General features: G+C 28.7%; 1 protein-coding gene and 1 pseudogene across 1 annotated transcript; one reads left to right on the plus strand and one right to left on the minus strand.

The window, feature by feature from the left end:
- Positions 1-534: 534 nt before the first annotated feature.
- On the minus strand, positions 535-3,500 carry LOC113874141 (annotated as a pseudogene).
- A 10,282-nt stretch (positions 3,501-13,782) lies between these two features.
- Positions 13,783-16,964, plus strand: LOC113847321 (patatin-like protein 2). The gene is made up of 7 exons (XM_027476337.1): positions 13,783-14,100; positions 14,409-14,590; positions 14,861-15,050; positions 15,517-15,678; positions 15,790-16,092; positions 16,260-16,435; positions 16,566-16,964. Exons 1-7 carry the CDS (start codon positions 13,960-13,962, stop codon positions 16,651-16,653), a joined length of 1,242 nt encoding a protein of 413 aa, XP_027332138.1. The 5' UTR covers positions 13,783-13,959; the 3' UTR covers positions 16,654-16,964.
- The last annotated feature ends 1,913 nt before the right edge of the window (positions 16,965-18,877 follow it).

Genomic DNA, 18,877 nt, shown 5'->3' on the forward strand with positions numbered 1-18,877 from the left:
CTTCTTTTTCTAAAAATAAAAATTAAATTATTACTTTTTTAATTTAATGAAAAATAAGAATTTTATTAAAAAAAATTTTTTTAGTTCAAGCAAAAATAAATTAAAATTTTTCATTTGTAATTTGTTTAAGCAAGACTATTGTTGTTGAAGTGAAAATGGATGACAAAAATGGATAGCTCTATGATAGATTGTTACATAAACAAATTTTTTTTTGCTTAAACAAAAATATCAGTAAAAGAGCAACAAATTTTATATGATGTTCTCGCTTAAATAAAAATACCTCTCAAGCAAAAATGAATAACCACTAAGTCATTTGTAATAATAATAAAAAAATAAATACAAAGCATTTGCAAAACATGATGCAAATTTGTAGGGACACATATATAGTTTATTGTGATTGAGTACAATGGACAAATTAAGGATTACCATATAATGGATCGACCCCAGCACTTTGCCTTATCCAGCTTTAACTCTCATATGACACATCTTAATCATACCATTTAACACAATTACTGATTGTTATCCTTTCAATTTCTAAGGATTTCCATTGGCAGATGCTTGAGTTTTTCGAATTCGTTTCTGTTTAGATAGTCTTTCCACAAACCTGAGACATAATATTAACCATGAAACTCATCTAAAATAAGTTAAACTAAAAAAAATGAAGACAAACACTAATATAAACATATATACAGTAATAATTTAATTAATTTCTAATAAACAAAATCTATTTCTACAAGTACAAGCGTAACCAGTAATCATTGATATTTTTATTTGTATACGACTTTTTATTTATAAATGATAATTGATAGGGATATAATTTCTATTCATAAATAGTTTTATCACCCGTGCCATTCTCAATTTTTTAAATAATACACGTCGCAATATTAATTAATATATAGTTTCTTAACCATATATTTGAGATTTTAATACCTCTTCAGGGCTTCCTCATTTGTTTCATACGGTTTAGCGGCTTCATAGACGCCATTCTTGAAATTAATCTTAGAAACCGGTTTCTTTAACAATGATTCCCCAATTTTCACGAGATCATTCAGATTCTTCTCCGTGGCTAAGTCTACCGAAGGTAAGTCCCCAGTTAATGTATCGTCCTGCAAAATTTGAATAAATTTGACATAAGAAATTAGAAATTCATTTTACGTAAATATAAGAATATTTATATATTCAGAATTAATTACATAAAAATCATAGAATGAGAACCTGAATTCGGAGATAATTATGTTCAGATTTGAGTGCTCGAACAACAGAGGATATGTGAAAGTCAACCATGTCAGCACTGGCTTCACTAAATGCATCAATTAAAGGGGTGCTTCCGTTCGTTGTGAATACCCAACTCAAGATGCCCCATTTAGCTGCTTCATCGGCACTGTATTTCATTTCCAGTTTCTGAGAGCCTGTTCCCAACGATAACACCAAAAACCGTTCATATTGCGTTGCTTCTACATTTAAGTTTGCGTATGAACCATGGAGGCTAATTTGGTTCGTCACTTCCGCCATGGCAACCAGGGCCTGGAAAAGCCAAAGTTATCACACGTCCTTATGTTGATCAATCAAGCCCATATTTGGTGCATCTTATGTAATATTAGTCTTATGTAATATTAGGTCATGTTAAAGGTATCTTAAAAACTAAAATAGTTAACTTTAGAATTCGAAGATAAACATCTGAAAGTGTACAAATTTTATTAAGTATAAAAGTATTTATCACTTCGAACATATAAAAATTAGGGTAACAGATATTATATACTTTATTAAAAATTTTACTATTTTTAAATATTTAAAATTTATTTTAAGAGTTGATACTAACAAACTATCTTTAAAATTACCATACATGTAAATTAATAATAAATTTTACAAAATTTATTAACTAATGCCGGTTAGCATCTCACGTTATATATATACAGAGAGACGTATCAAATAATTTTTTTACATAAAAATAAAAAAAAATTAATTATTGAATTTTTATTACAAATAGCTAATATTAAAATAAAAGGTTACTTAACTTTATAATTTGATCATGTATATAACCTTAATTAATATTTAATTTTGACTACATTTATATGATTATGTTGTTTAAATTTATTATTTCGTATTCTGATAAAGTGTCATTAGTGCGTACTGGGTTGTTTGCAGCGACGCCACCGTCTATAAGGTCGAATTTGCCCGTCACAGCACCATGGTCTGTTTTGGTTTCAAAGGAATGAGCAGGAAGATACGTTGGGGCCGCCGAAGTTGCAATGCATATATCCGACAGCAACGCATTCAATTCTGGCCTCATCTTCAGCTGTATGATATCTCATTTTAAAATACACAAGTGAGGGAGGGACATATATGTATATACAATGAATATGATAATATTTTGACTTTTCCCCACTCATATATGCTTACCTATCAAAATGAAGAATTTTATTCATAAAAGAATGAAAATCAGATATTATTATAAACAATTAATATTAAAATATACAATTTATGTGAGTTTTTAAAATTTTAACTATGTATGTATAACCTGGAAGCTGGAAAAGATGGTGGGTTGAAGGCGCTTTATGTCAAACGTTGGGATGACAACACTGGTGAGTGTTTGGTGCAATTTAGTGTCTCCTAGTTTTCCTTTGATAAGATTATGTAAATAGGTGCCGTTATACTTGGGTCCAAATAGGGTCGCGATATATGAGAATAAATTTCTGCACCTATTACCATTACACTGTAAATTAGAACATATTGAGAGGGTACTCTGATTGATATGGTGAAGTGAGGTATATTTACTTGTTTTGTGGGAAGATTTTTGGGCTATGCTCAAGGTAGAAGCCCTTAATATCTTTGGCTGCATATAAGGGTCGATTGTTTTCATTTGGAGCAGTAAGCATTGCAGTCACCAATCCCCCAGTACTTGTTCCCGCAATCACATCAAAGTAGTCAGCCAATCTTGCATCATCACCGTCCAGTTTCTGCACACCATGAATTCACTACATAATTAAAATGTTTAAAACCTAGCTATACTACAATTTATTTACCACAGTACTATGACACTATCAACGTGTTAATTAATTCTATGTTTTTTCTCCTTTCATTCACATAATTTTAGCATTACACGCATACTAGCTTTTAAAATTTCTTCTTGTTCATATAACGAATATCTAAACATTTACTGTGTGTAAGTTACACTAAAAGAAGCATCGTACTATATAATTAATTCGCTAAAGGAAGGTAATATAATCGGTCAAATCATAACTTTCTGTGATCTTATTTTAAGGTTATATTTGAAAGTTGAGTTTAGAAGGAGAGGAGAGGGGAAGGGAGAGCTTAACCCTTATTTGCGAGTTATATTAGCATTAATTCCTTTATGCATATACCTGAAGTTCCGATTAGACGAAACCAAGAATAATTGCTGGAATGATTCCTCGAATGCCACCTCCATCAATACTGAGCACGGTAACTAGGTGTCCTTCATAGCTAGGAATTCGAGTTACGGGTACTCTCTTTGTTTCCATTGAGTTTAATTGAAGTGTTAATGGAGGGAGCTTAGTTTGGGGCAAAATTTGTAAGACTTGTAAAATCCTCAACAAGATTACTGTGTTATTCCGAAAACTTCAGTTTTCATGGTTCAATTTGGTGTGGATGAATTGTATTTATAGATCAGCTATACAGAATAGTTATGTAGATGATTTCGGTATCCTAATTAATTATTGCCGTGTTTTAGCGTGCTAAATTAATTTCTACATACATAGACAATCTCGTCTTCAACAAGGGATCATATGCAGTGTTGATTTCAACGTTATTTCAATCAGATAATTCACATGATAATCATGTTTTCCTAATAGTGATGGAAAGAGATCGTATAGAATATTCATTGGATATTAAATCAATATCAAATGGCATTTCCAGCATAGGGCAAACGAATGTATTTATTGTTATCTACCATACAGTTGAATGATTTTACTAACTACTTTATCTAATTTTTTTATAAGCACTTTTTTTTAAGATTTTAATGATATTTTTTATAAGGTACTTTCTAATTTTTATGAAGTATTTATTATATATATATATATATATATATATATATTTTAATAAAGACTTTGTGAAATCTAAATTAAAATTAAGAAAGAAAGAAAAAGCTAATAGTGTAATTAGGTTCAACAATATTAAATAAGAGTAAACTTTTTATGTTACAATATTTTTAAAAAATAAAAAATTTAGTTAACTTTAATTATCTTTTATTCATCTGTGTAATTTAGTTAAAATTATCTAATAAAAATGATTAGAGAGAGTATTAAATATGTACAACAACTCTTTTTTGACGCTTACTTTTATAATAGTATTTTTTTTTTTCATTTTTAATATATAAAAATAATTCATTAATTTATTAAAAACAATAAAAAACAGTAATATATCATAAATTTATAATATATTCCAAAACTATCTAAAATAATAGTGGTCAAAATGATAACTCATATTAAATAAATAAATAAATAAATATATTCATTTGGACGATAAATGAATATTTTATTAACATAAACTTTATAATAAATAAAAGTATGAAAAAAACTAATAATATTAATAATTTGAAAACAGTATTTATTTCTTATATTTTCAAAAAAATTATAATGATCTTTTATAAATTAATATATATATATATATATATATATATATATATATATATATATATATTAAAATGGGACACAAGATAAAATTCACATGCTAATCGTGTCTTCATCTTAGCCAAATCAAGACGGAGATGCATGGAGTCAAAATATCAAACATTGAAACCCTATACGCACTTGACCACAAAAATGCCCTATACGCAAAATCTGTTTTAATTTATTTTAATCTCTTTGGTGTAGTTTTTACGGTATATTCTAAAACAACTATTTGTTTAAACTCACGTCCTGGGATGATATGCTTGTTTAAACTCAGCATTTATAAACAACTATTCATTGGCTTTAAGCATTCTTATTAGTAATATAATGATATGATCAAGTTCATTAAATATAAGGGGGTGATTACTTGCGGGATAGAGTAGGAAAAATATTATAATATTATACATGATGCAGTTTAATTTAATTTTGAAAATAGGATAAAACAATAATAAAATTGTTTTTCTTTTAGTTAACAATTTTATTGGTTTTCGATCATTTTGATTTAATTTAATAATTTAGAATGATTTATATTGAATACCCTTTAACTTTTTTATAAGAATATTTTAGTTTAAAAACTACTCTTTCATAATAATTTATATAATTAATAATTTTTGTAAGATATATATTATGTTAAAAATAATAACTTACGACAAAAGAAATAGTATTCCTCGTATACAACAAACTACACTTGTTAATGAGCTATACAATGAAAAAACATGAAACCTACCACGATTAAATTATAACGTGAATATATTTGATAAGGTATGGTATATATGTTGCTTAAGTCATTTTTACTTTCTTGCTGACTTGTTTGAATAATAATTGATTAATTCCTTAATACATATCTCATGTTAATTATTGTCTTAACAATGTTTGTTATAAAAATAAAATAAGAAAGATGTGTGAATAGTATAAATCAATTAAGAAAGACGTTTAAAATGTGAGTTGAAAACGGCTTCAGTTATAAGTTACTATTTTGGTTGTGAATTATTAATTTTTTTTAAATACAAAAGCGAAATATATCACAATTATTTTTAATTAATATATTTTTAAAAATTATTATTATTTTTTAAGTTAGAGACTGTGAAACTTTAGAAATTTTTGCTGGTCTACTCGAAATTTCTTTTTTGTCACACATAAATAATTTTTTCAAACTCGGATAGGATTATTTTAACAGAGAATAGTGTAATTTAAACCAAAAATATAAGTTACCTAATATTATATTACACACAAACTCTTAGACATGTGGGACGATAAGAATGATCATGGATTTGTTCACCCTTTCCTTATCTTATCTCGTTGAAAATTTCCATGGCGGCCTTTGACCAATTATAAGATTGAAAGAATCATTTCTTATGGTTATTAAGTACTACTTTTATATTTAGAGATTCATATTTAATTTAAAAAACTATTAAAAAGACCCGTTATTATCAAAATGGTATCGTGCATTGAAGGCAAGAATTATTTAGAAAATATTTATTTCAAAATAAAGTTGTACCCAATTTTATTAAAATAATAATAATCTTTTATTTTGAATGTGATAAGATTAAGTAGTTAATTTAAGAACAGAAAAAAATAAAAAATAAAAAATAATCTCATATCACTCTTTATATATCTACTCCGTGGTGGTTACCTTAAATAATTGTAAAAAGTTAAAATTACGTTAAAAATTTTATCTTTTAAAAAATAAAAATGTTGGAAAAAATAAAAATAAATTAATATACAAATAAATAAGATAAAAATTATAAAAAATAAGTTTGGTTGACAATTTAATTTCAGTTCACTTCTATATATCTTTTAGTGGAATGAAAAATTAATTCATGTAATTATCTGTAAAATAACTATAAATTTATTCGTTTTAATTTAGTTCATTTCTATACATTTTTATTGGGGTAGAGTTACATGTCTTAATGCGAATCTTCCTCTATATTATTTATTCTTTTGGAAATTGTCATTAGGTGTAATTAAGGAGGTGGTGAAGATTCAATGTCGGTTTCTTCAAAATGACGTAAAGGAATCATTAAAAATAACTTGGGTTAAATGGAAAAAATTATGCATGTCAAAGAATGAGGGTCGTCTAACGATAAGAAATGTGGAATAGTTCAATTGGAGCTTGTTAGGTAAATAGGTTTGAAGAGGTTTAAAGTCTCCAAACTCGTTGTGCTTTGATGTGTTATGGGCGTGATATGGATCATGTGCTGATATGTTAATTTCTTTGGAGGTAGCTCATAGTGCTTCAGATTGGTGGAGGGACATGGTGTGGGTCTGTAGATGGGTAGATAGATTCCAGTGTCACACAAGTACTTGTCGATGATTGTTCTTTCAATTTTTGAAATGATAAATGGACGAAAAATATTGCATTGGCAAATTTAGACCAAGGCTGTTTTCAGCAACAACTAATAAGGAGGCGTGAGTGGTAGATAACGAACGACTTGGGTCAATAGGTGTGAAAAATTCCTTAGAGAAGACAATTGTTTTCATGAAAGGAGGATTTACAATAGCAGTTGTGGAAAACTATGGAGGGTAAGAGGCTGAGAGTAAATGTAGATAACATGTTGCTTTGGAAGTGTGATGGTGACAAGAAATATAATGTGCAATCTGCTTATCACTACATTCATTATTTCTTTACTGTTGGTAGTGATTTGAAACTGGGTCTAGTGTAAGCCTTACACAAGATTTAGAAGGTCGGTATGCCGAGATCATTTGGCATCTATTGCTTAATGCAATCCTGGTACGGAAGAACTTGACCAAACATGTATTAACTATTCCCTCAGAAGCTTATGGATTGTGTAAAACTAAATATGAGAACATATTGCATCCCTTTTTGCATTGCGGTGTTTCCATGAAACTGTGATACATGATGTTTGAATGGTTTGATGTCAATTTATGCTTATCTGAAAATTTGCACGAGACATTACTAAGCATATGTGGAATCCAATATCGAAACAAAAATGGAAAAGAGTTGTAATGATATGATTTGCGATAGTATGAACAATTTATCTTCAGCAGAATAAATTCTCTTCAATAATAGTGTGTTAGATGCTGGTAGAATATTTGATTATATTAAGTATCGTTCTTAGAAATGGCTTAAAGTAGGACCTTTGGAAAGATCGATTATATATGTGAATTGGATTAATGATCTCTTAATATGTATGATTAATTTCCTTTAAAGTTGTAACAGATTAAAGTACCCCTTGTAATCTAAATTTATCCTTAATAAAATGTTAATTTTTAACCAAAATTTTTTTGATTTGTTTTAATTAAAGAGAAGGATAAAAAGCATTATACATAATCTAGGATTACCACAATATTACAACTTAGGCGTCATATTTAAAAAAAAAAATATTGTTTGGGTTAATCTTTTAAAAAATAAAGTACTTAATATTTAATTTTAAAATAATTCAAAACTATCAATTTGTCACATGACATGAGATAAATTAAATAAGATGCAAGATTAAAAATTGCCTCACATAAATTAATCATTTTTACATAAAAAAAATATTTATAAAAAATATTTATATTTTATAAATATTAGAATTACTAACCCGTTGTAACATAAGTTTTTTTAAAAAAAAATTAATTAACAAAACATATATCTAAGTTAATTCATTCATGATTAGGATAAACATTTTTAAAAATAATTTAAAATATATTTAAATTATCTAACTGTTACAACTCAAATATCTATTTACAAGAAATAAAATTAATCAGATGCCTCATCTAAATTAATTATTTTATACATAATTAACTATTTGCAAAATAACATGTAATATTATTAAAAAACTTTATTTTGTATTTTTGAAAGAAGAAGTTTATATAAACATTTCTAATTAACTAGTGTACTAATAACATACTTCGTGTAACATTCTTATCTCAAAATATGTACGATGTATGAATTCTTCTTAATTATTTAATATAATACTTCTTTTTTTGTTTCTTTTTTTTAATGAATTTATTATAGTAAATTACTGAAAATTTTTCTTTAAATTCTGTGTGTAAATGAAAATTTTAAAACTTGCAATACTAATATAACAACAATAATAAATATTGGAAAGAGTGAATAAATATCACAAATACAACTTAATAGTCTCTATGAGAAACTTAAATATAAAGTACATGCATTAACATCAAATTTTTACAAATTGTTTGTCAGAATGGATGGGACTTAAACAACATATTCATAACCATAATATTTACACTACATAAACAAGTATAAGTACCAAAGTAGTCTCCCCAAAACCAACTACTGAAGATATGTCCTACTTATCTCCAGCGTTCCAACTCTCAGGCTCATTAAATACATAATTGAGCCTATTATACTAATCTATCTAACAGTCTAATTCTTCCCTCAAGCTCTGTTATCCTGGTTTCTTGAAAATTTTAGTAAGGATGAGTGTCTATTATATCCTTTACAAACATTTAGCATAACATCATAATTTTAACATAAATACAACACATTCAATTTCATGAATTCATATTCACAAATATATTCACATCACATAACAATCAATAATTTATTATCCATTTTCCTTTCTCTTATTCCAACACGCACTCTTCTAATGCAGTGTGATCACAAATACCGATGCCTTCAACACTTTTCAAGGTCTTACTCAACTAGGTAAATAGTCGCCGGTTAGCCTATGCACCCAGATACATGTACAATAATCGGGCCCCTTAGCAAAGGCATAGTTAGGAGTCTAGTCAAAAAACGAGTGTGAGGTCATATGACGCATTCACTCTCAAAAAGAGTGCGTACACATACGCAAATGCTGCTCACCACCCTACATTTCTTCCAGATTATCATTGTCTCCAAACTCTATACCTCAAGTGTATCTTTGTAACTATTCACACTAAATTTCATCTATATCTGACTCTTAGGTCATTCTCAGGGTTATTCTCTTTCTCATTCATAAGATTGTGCTTAGTAAAGCACTTCTAGACTAATTCCATTTCACTCATATATTCATTGATACAATTTCAAACTTAATCATTTCATCTTATTCATACATACTCCACACAATCACATAATAATCATTCAACAAATTCAATCATCGTTCACATTAAGTACTCATCATATAATATCCACATATATTTTAACCACTTAATCCAAGCAACTAAACAGTCCAAACAATTAAACAAACATATTTTTATTCATACTCCACCCAACAAATATCTCAACCATATATTCTCATACCATATTCACATAACAGTACTCTATGAACATAAATAAATATTGTACTATAACGATAAAATAGAGTTTTCTTTACCTCGAAGATGAGCTCATAGACAGATATTGAAAAGGATCGAGAGACAACTATAAAGGTTCTCCTGAATATCAAGTGATATCCATAAAAAATAAAAACAAGAAAATGATCAGAGAAACTCAAGTTTAACCCGAAGAAACTTACTTAGAGTCGATTAGCTTCAATGTCTAAGTTTGACTTTGAAGATAAAACAGAGTTTCTGAGGCTTTTATCTAAGTAAAAGGAAGAGAGAGTTTAAAGAAAACTTGAAAGAGGGACGTTTGAAATAGAATGAATTTCTCATGCGAGAAATCTCTAAAATATTCTAACCCCACGTATTCTCACTTCAGCGAGGGATAATCTTTATAAAAATTAAATTAAAAAAATGTAATTTTTACTTTTCTTCAAGTTTTTAAGTCATAAATATAAAGAAATTCTCACTTTATTTTCCTTCCTTATTATAAATTATTATCTATAATGAATAAGAAATTAAGGATGTTATATTTTCTAACCTATTTTTGTATCCATGTCATACAAAGACAAAGTCTTAGAATCTAAAAATTTAGATCTCGTTTTAGGAAACGATGAAATTATTAAATCTATTATAGAAGACTTTAATATTTTTCTTGATGAAGATGACTTTAATATAATCAATGACAATAACCAAGATCTTTATCCAAACTTAAAAATTGCTTTAGATGATTAAGAGGCCTAGTGCTCTCCATGGAAAGGTACCCTAATAGTAAAATTGTTAGACAAATATATTAGTTTTAACTATTTGAATAAGATGTTAGAGAATATTTCGAGGAAAAAAGGATCCTTGAAAATCTTAGATTTAAATAACAATTTCTTTTAGTTATGTTTGAGAATATAGATGATTACAAATTTGCTCTCTTTAAGGAGCCCTAGTTGATTCTTAACCATTACCTCATAATCCAAAGGTAGAGGCCTTTATTTAGGCTTCAAGTATGGTAAATATGAAGGACTTCACCTTATTTGCTTTAGTTGTGGTAAATATGGTCATAGAGAAATCTTGCCTTGAAACCTATATTCCTAGCCCATCTCATACTAACTCACTTGTCTATTCTAATGAACCAGTAATGGATACGAAAGGAGTGACTAGTTCCTCTTTTATTCATTAAAGTTTCAATTTTGGCTAAAACCAAATATGTTATTCACTTAAAAATTAGTAATTATGGTGTTAAAGAATGGATATTATCTTCAATATATGCCAGCCCTTAGGAACATTTAAGATCTGAGTCCTAGAAGGAGATAATTACTTTCAGTGCCTCTATCAATCTCCCCTGGTGCTTGACTAGAGATTTTAATTTTGTCCTCTTTGAGTCTAAAAAATGAAGGGGCAGACATGCCACATTTCATGTTACTAAAAAAATTACAGATTGCCTCCATCTTTGTGGCCTCCAGGATTTAGGATAGAAAGGTATTCTCTTTACCTAGCAGAGGGGTAGTGTTAAGGAAAGACTTGATAGGGTAGTTGCTAATGAGTTTTGGAGACTTACCTTCCATCTTAGTATAGTTATTCACATTCTTGTCCTAAAGTATGACCATGTTGGTTTATGGCTGAAAGTCAGAAATAGGGATTCCATAGGTGATTATCCCAAACCTTTCAAGTTCCTTGCCCTTTAGATAACTCCTAGACAGATAATTAATTAGTTCCATACACAAGTTCAAAATTATTATTTAATTAACAATTCTTAGACCGATAATGTGAATAGATTCAAGAATAATATTTTTGAATAGAATAGAAATATTTTTGGTATATATTTAAAAATAAAAAATAATTATTCAATAGAATTGAGGGAATATCTAGGAAACTAGCTAGCAGGCACAATCCTTTTTTTGGTTAACCTAATGAAAAAACCTCTGAACAAAATACCAACTTATTTTAGATTAAGATGAATCCTTTTGGTACCATAACTATAGGTTTAATTGAGTTAAATTAGGGAATAGAAATACTAAATTTTTTCATAGAGCAACCACTATTCAAATAAAAATAGTATTGAAGCTATCAAGGATGAAAATGATAATTAAAAATATGACCCTTCTAAAATTATGCTTATTGCTCTACACTATTTCAGAGAGATCTATTTAGATACTAATCCTAATAATTTTAGTCTTTAGTCTCAGTCTTCTTTTCCTCCCTTTAGAGATTTAGATAAAGCTAGGTTGTACTCCAAATTATCCCTTAAAGAGGTCAAATCAGCTTTCTTTATCGGTAATTTCAAATCTCCTGGTTCAGATGGACTTCATGCACTATTTTTTAAAAGTCAGTGAAATTCTTTATCTCTCTTTATTTTTAAATTTGTATATCTTTGATAAGGAAAAATGGAGCATCTATCATGTTTTTTATTTCATTAGTCAACCTAAAAAAGATTATATTTTTCTAATTTTAAACAAGTTAACTCTCAAACTTACCTCTTTTCGAGAGATGCCATGAAATCTATCATCATTTGAGTACTATAAAATTAATGTGATTGGTAATTACAGGTTGGACCATATGAGTTGTGGTGATGTTATACAAGATTGTAGAGACAAATGATTAATTTGATTTACTTTTTTTTTTTATGATAATGACTTTGCTTTCAGTGATGAATTAAAAGTAATATTTTGAAGTCTCAACTTGGTCAAATTAAAATGCTATTATAAGATGATTTTAAAATTTGATTATTTAGAAGCAGTGAACTTTATTATAAAGAAATCAAGAGTTGTCTATCTTTAAGTGAGTTTAATTCTATAAGATATTTATCATCTCATGTACTCATGTCATGTTATTCAAAAAATCAACTCAGTAAATAACAAACCAGCTCAATTGACAGTTTCATTTGAAGATGCATTTCACTCTCTAAATAATTCTTCATATACTGTTTCTAAATTTTTAATTTTAAATAATTTACATATTTTATAATTTTATAATTTTTAAAATTTTTAATTATTTCGTCCAAATACAAGTCCTAATGCTATTACTAAATTAATATCATTTCCATATGATAATTTCCAAGATCATTTGAATTTTTTATTTATATGTCAAAACATATAATTTTGTTTCCTTTTAAGATTTCATGCCATACAGCGTTAATATAATATTTCTTTTATCATTTTAATTCACAATAAAGTAAATATATAAATAATATTTTAATTTATATCAAATTTAATTCTAATCGTGTAAATTTTTAAATCCAAAACATCACACTAAAATATAAATCTTATAACAATAAAAGTATAAATTAAAGAGACGAGTGTAAAAATATATAATATTTCGATCTATAATCATTTGGCATTTTTTATGATCATTAATACAGAAATATTAAAAAATCGAAAAAAATCTTAAGTTAAATAGATGATTTGATTTCGTATTTGATTTTATTTTTCTCGAAAATGAAAGTTGTCGTGGGTGCGAGGCAATTATTAGAAATCAACATCCTTACCCTTTCAGTCAACTACGAGGAATGAGACAAAAGCAAGTAGTTAAATATTAATGATTGACAAGTCTCCTTTGAATCTAAACAAGGAAGATTCAATTCATGTTATCGTTAATCCTATCACGTCTTAAGTGGGTAGGTCTACAATTCTTGAGGATCTTTTATACCCACGTGTGCTACTCAGCCCCTTCGCAATTAAACTAATTATTTATACTAATAGCCATCGAATCTGATATGTGTGAGTCTTTAGTAAACGATGGAAAATTATGCACTCGTTTGGTCTATACACTCTGCATATTCTCGGAAAATAGCTCATTTGAAATAGCGCGTGTCCTGTTATAGGGAGATCAATTCCACTTCTTTTACCATTCTGCAGTCTCTGACTATGTCTTCCTTCAACATTGATGGGTTCCTGCCACTATATATAGCACTATGAGGATATCCAACAGAATCATACCCATACCATTGATTCTTTGTTGCATAGTACTTTCTGCCCTAAAAGAAACAGCACCCTTTGCTTTGATAATAAGCTTTTCTTCCTTTAACATTAATCTTTACTCAAAGAGAGAACACATATTTTGTGCACGTACACAAATCACCAAATAACCTTAATTTTCAATATATCGATCCATGGACGTAACCAATTTATCCATCGAACAAATTCAGCCCCCTACTTACGGAAACTTGATAACCATTCTTAGCATCGATGGGGGTGGTATTAGGGGCATCATCCCCGCAACCATTATTGAATTCCTTGAATCTCAGCTTCAGGTATGATGATAATGCACCTACAAATCTCCAACTAGCTAGCTAAGTACATAACTACTGTTTTTAAGGCGTTCTTAGAGAGGTTAACATTTTTCTAACATATGTAAGATTGCACATGATAAAAAATTAATCAACAATAATGTATTGTTGGTAGAAACTGAATAAGTAAAAAGCATGCACGAATGCAAAAGCTTTTTATGAAAGAATAATATTTTAAATAATTTTTCAAAAAATAGAGAATCAGTTGATGTAAGTATTATTTTATTATTTTAAACGAATGATTAATTAAATAATTGATCTCGATCATGCAGGAATTGGATGGTCCTGATGCAAGGCTTGCAGACTACTTTGATGTGATATCAGGAACAAGCACAGGAGGTCTTGTAACCGCTATGTTGACTGCTCCAGACAAGAATAATCGTCCACTTTTTGCTGCCAAAGATATCAAGCCTTTTTACTTGAACCATTGTCCGAAAATCTTCCCACAATATAGGTGATTAATTAATATTGCTATATAATAAACAACGGATGTCTTGCTTAATCTATTTTTGTTTAGCTACATATAAGAGTGTTTAATTGTAAAAATTTTAGGAAAATAATTTATGATTCCACAGTTTCTTTTAATATATGATATAATCTATTTATATAACAAGAAGTTATACAACAAATGTTTAATTAATTATTGTTACCAATTGCCAACATTGTTGTAATTAGTATGAATTAAGATTAAAAATTATAATGGGAATTCGTTAATATTTGGCAGAGGCCTTTGTGGAACGCTATTAGCAAAGGTAATAAGATCTTTGGGAGGACCCAAATACGATGGAAAATACCTTCATGGGGTGGTGAGAGAGAAACTTGGAGACATTTGCTTGCATGAGACCCTCACTAACGTTGTCATTCCCACCTTCGACATCAAGTGTTTGCAGCCAATTATTTTCTCTTCATATCAGGTAATTCCTTCTCTCGCTTTCTCTCTTCTTTGTTTTATTTTCACCGGAAAAATTAATGTGGTGTTGGGGATTGAGGGCTATATTTATTTGTTTATGGTCCTACTTGGACTTTCGGGGGTCGAAAATTTGACTCCAAAGAAATAATACAGCATCTCAAACAGTAATTACATATATTGACTACGAAATTATTTTCTTTTACAAAATATAGTACTGTTGTATTAATTTGTTTGGTTAAAGTCAGCTATGCTGTTTTATAAAGTAGAACGAACAATTAACTCTCTGATTTAATTTATATAAGTTATAATATATTTTATGTTTTTTCTTAAAAAATCATATAAATTATGAGACGTAAAAGTAATGATTAACTATATGATTGACTGTGAGAGAAACAGTTATAAAGAAATTCAATTTAGCAAAGTCAAGTCAATGATAAAACATAGGCTAAAAAGATTAGAAATTCTTGCAGATTAAGAAGAGCCCATGCATGGATGCTAAACTCTCAGACATATGCATAAGCACGTCAGCTGCACCTACTTATCTCCCTGCCCACAATTTCACGAACCAAGATTCGAAAGGGAATGTACACCAGTACAACCTCATTGATGGCGGCGTTTGTGCAAATAACCCGGTATGCATAACTATAAACTATTCACTAATTAATCGCTGTTATAAGCTTTATTTAATTTCTAATTTTGCAAACATCACTAATTTAATTGTTTTGGGGAACTCCATGATCCAGACTTTAGTTGCCATGAACGAAGTAACAAAGCAGATCATTAAGGAAAATTCTGATTTCTTTCCAATCAAGCCTCTCGAATATGGCCGCTTCCTCATAATTTCAATTGGCACTGGGACAGCAAAAAATGAGGAAAAGTTCAATGCACAAATGGCAGCCAAATGGGGCTTATTGGATTGGCTAACACACAGTGGTTGCACCCCCTTAATTGACGTTTTCTCTCAATCCAGTGCCGATATGGTTGATTTCCATTTATCTACTGTAACTCAAGCCCTTCATTCGGAAGATAACTACCTTCGAATTCAGGTAAATTTCCCAATGATACATGAGTTTAATTTGATATATTACAAATATATATATATATATATATATATATATATATATATATGTTTTTTCTAATGTCAATTGATTAAAAATCATTCTAGCTAATGAAGTATAAATAATGATCAAATTTGTGCAACACAACATTGCAGGATGACACATTGACCGGAACGGTTGCTTCAGTTGACACTGCTACAAAGGAGAACTTGGAGAAACTTTGCCAAGCTGGAGAAAAGCTACTAAAGAAACCAGTTTCTAGGGTCAATTTAGAGAATGGTATGTTTGAGCCACTGAAAAACGGGGAAACCAACGAAGATGCTCTCAAAAGGTAAGCTTAAAAACGACATTTTCATCGTAATAATTTGTACAGCAGTTCATTTAATTACATTGCATGTTACAGTTCAGTTATTACACGTTGCAATTTATATTAATAACGCTTCTGTTTATAATGCATTCAGGTTTGCAAAGATACTTTCACAGGAGAGAAGAGTGCGTGAAATGAAATCCCCACACACTAAAAAGGCTAAATTTGGAGGCACTAATTAATTCCATTGGCTTCATTGGTTTAATTACTGCTCGTAATTGTTGCTTATAGAAAAGATGTCTGTAAAATATTAGAATAGAACGGGTTTTAGATAGAGGTCAAAGATTAAATTGCTTGTTTAGACAAAATGTAACTTTAATGATTCGTTCATTTTTTTTATTTGTACTTTTTGTCATTCTTTTTATATCAGTTGATTTTTCAACTGTAAGTCAATAATAATAAAATCTTACTCTTGATGTAATTGTTACTCTCAAATCTTGTAAAGTCAGTTTGATATTCCTTGTGTATTTGAAATTTTAATTTGTATCCTTGTTAACAAAATTTCTCGATTGTAACTAATTTTTTATATTGTCATCTATATTATCCATAATAATAATTTAATTAATAATTATTACTATAATTTTATTAATTATAGTAAAAATGTATTAGTTACATATACTTTGTTATTGATATAAAATATTAATGATAAGTTTTTATTTTTTATTTAAAGTTCTTCACTAATTTAAAGTTCTTTACTCGCTAATTAGTATTGATAAAAAAATTTATATTTATCTTGTTAGAAGATACATATCATCAACCACATTTAAATAAAATAATATTATTTTTACAAAAATAATTCAAATCACATTTAAAAAATTATTATTACAATTTGTCGGTGATACTTTGATTATAGAAGAAGCTACTGAACAAAATTTGTGGATGACAAAGACTATTTTACAAAGATTTGAGCTTTTATCTAAGCTTAAAATACTTTTCATAAAATTTGTATTATGGAGGTGAATGTGACAGGTAATTTTCTAAACACAATATCTCGATTTCTAAATTACAAGGTGAGATCTTTGTCTTTTCAGTATTTAAACATTTATGTCAGGAACAAACCGAGAAGAAAAAGTGTTTGGCAAAAGCTTATTGAGGTACTTAATCACAAATTAGCATCATGAAAGCACAAATATATCTCTATTGGGAGTAGAATAACACTTCTTAATGCTGTTCTAAATAGTCTTCCACTACATTATTTATCCTTTTGAAAAATGTCACCATGTGTAATTAAAGAGGTGGCAAAGATTTGTCAGTTTTTTTTGGAGTGGAGTGAAGGAATAATTAAAAATAGCTTTGATTGAATGGAAAAAAGTATGCATGCTAAAGCATGAGGGTGGTTTAGGGTGATAAATATGGAATGGTTCAATTGGAGCTTGTTGGGTAAATGTGTTTAAAAAGGATTAGAGTTTTCAAACTCAATGTGCTTTGATGTGCTTAGAGAACAATATGAATCATGTGTTGATATGTTAATTTTTTTGGAGGTAGCATATAATGCTTTAGATTGATGGAGGGAAGTGGTATAGGTCTGTAAGCAAGCCAATAAGTGGATAGATTCTAATGTCACACGATTGATTGACGATGATTGTTCTTTTAGTTTTTTGAAAGATAACTGGGCAAGAAATATTGCATTGCCAAATTTATACTCAAGGATATTTTTCAACAACAACTAATAAGGTGGCTCAAGTGATGGATAATTGACGATTTGAGATGGATTAATGGGTGTAGAAAATTTCTTGAAGAAGACAATTATTTTCATGGAAGGAGGAGTTATAGTAGTAGTTGTGGGAGACTATAAAGGGTAAGAGACTGAGAAAAAATGTGAATGACATATTGATGTAAAAATGTAATGGTAATAAGAAATATAGTATGCAATATGCATATCACTACATTCATCATTGTTTTACTGCAGATAGTGGTTTTGAGTTGTGTCTAGTACAGGCTTTATGCAAAATTTGAAAAGTCAATGCACCAATGAAGGTAGTGGTATTCATTTGATGTTTGCTGCTTAATACATTCTTGTGTGGAAGAATTTGATCAAATGCAAATTGACGATTCCCTTGGAAGCTTGTGGGTTCTGTGATATCGAAGATAAGAAAATACTGTATCTTTTTTGCATTGCAGTATCTTTATGAGACCGTGATACATGATGTTTGAATGATTTGGTGTCAGTTTATATTTACCTAAAAATTTGCACAATGTTGAACATGTGTAGAATCCAATATGAAAAAGAAAAAGGGATGAGAGTTGTAATGATATGATTTGCGATAATATAGATAATTTGACTTCACCGGAATAATATTCTCTTCAATAATGATGTGTTAAATGCTAGTAAAATATTTTATTCTATTAAGTACTGTTCTTGGAAGTGACTTGCAACAAACCTTTGGGAAGATTAATTATATATGT

This window comes from Abrus precatorius, unplaced genomic scaffold (assembly GCF_003935025.1).
Source record: "Abrus precatorius isolate BTA unplaced genomic scaffold, Abrus_2018 Scaffold8, whole genome shotgun sequence".
In the NCBI taxonomy this organism is placed as follows: domain Eukaryota; kingdom Viridiplantae; phylum Streptophyta; class Magnoliopsida; order Fabales; family Fabaceae; genus Abrus; species Abrus precatorius.

What these genes read in the sequence shown, in the direction of transcription:
- LOC113847321 (XM_027476337.1), top strand. Translation starts at nt 13,960, where the DNA reads ATGGACGTAACCAATTTATCCATCGAACAAATTCAGCCCCCTACTTAC. An exon ending in TCCTTGAATCTCAGCTTCAG is followed by an intron (nt 14,101 to 14,408) that starts GTATGATGATAA and finishes TCGATCATGCAG; the next exon opens with GAATTGGATGGTCCTGATGC. An exon ending in TTATTTTCTCTTCATATCAG is followed by an intron (nt 15,051 to 15,516) that starts GTAATTCCTTCT and finishes AAATTCTTGCAG; the next exon opens with ATTAAGAAGAGCCCATGCAT.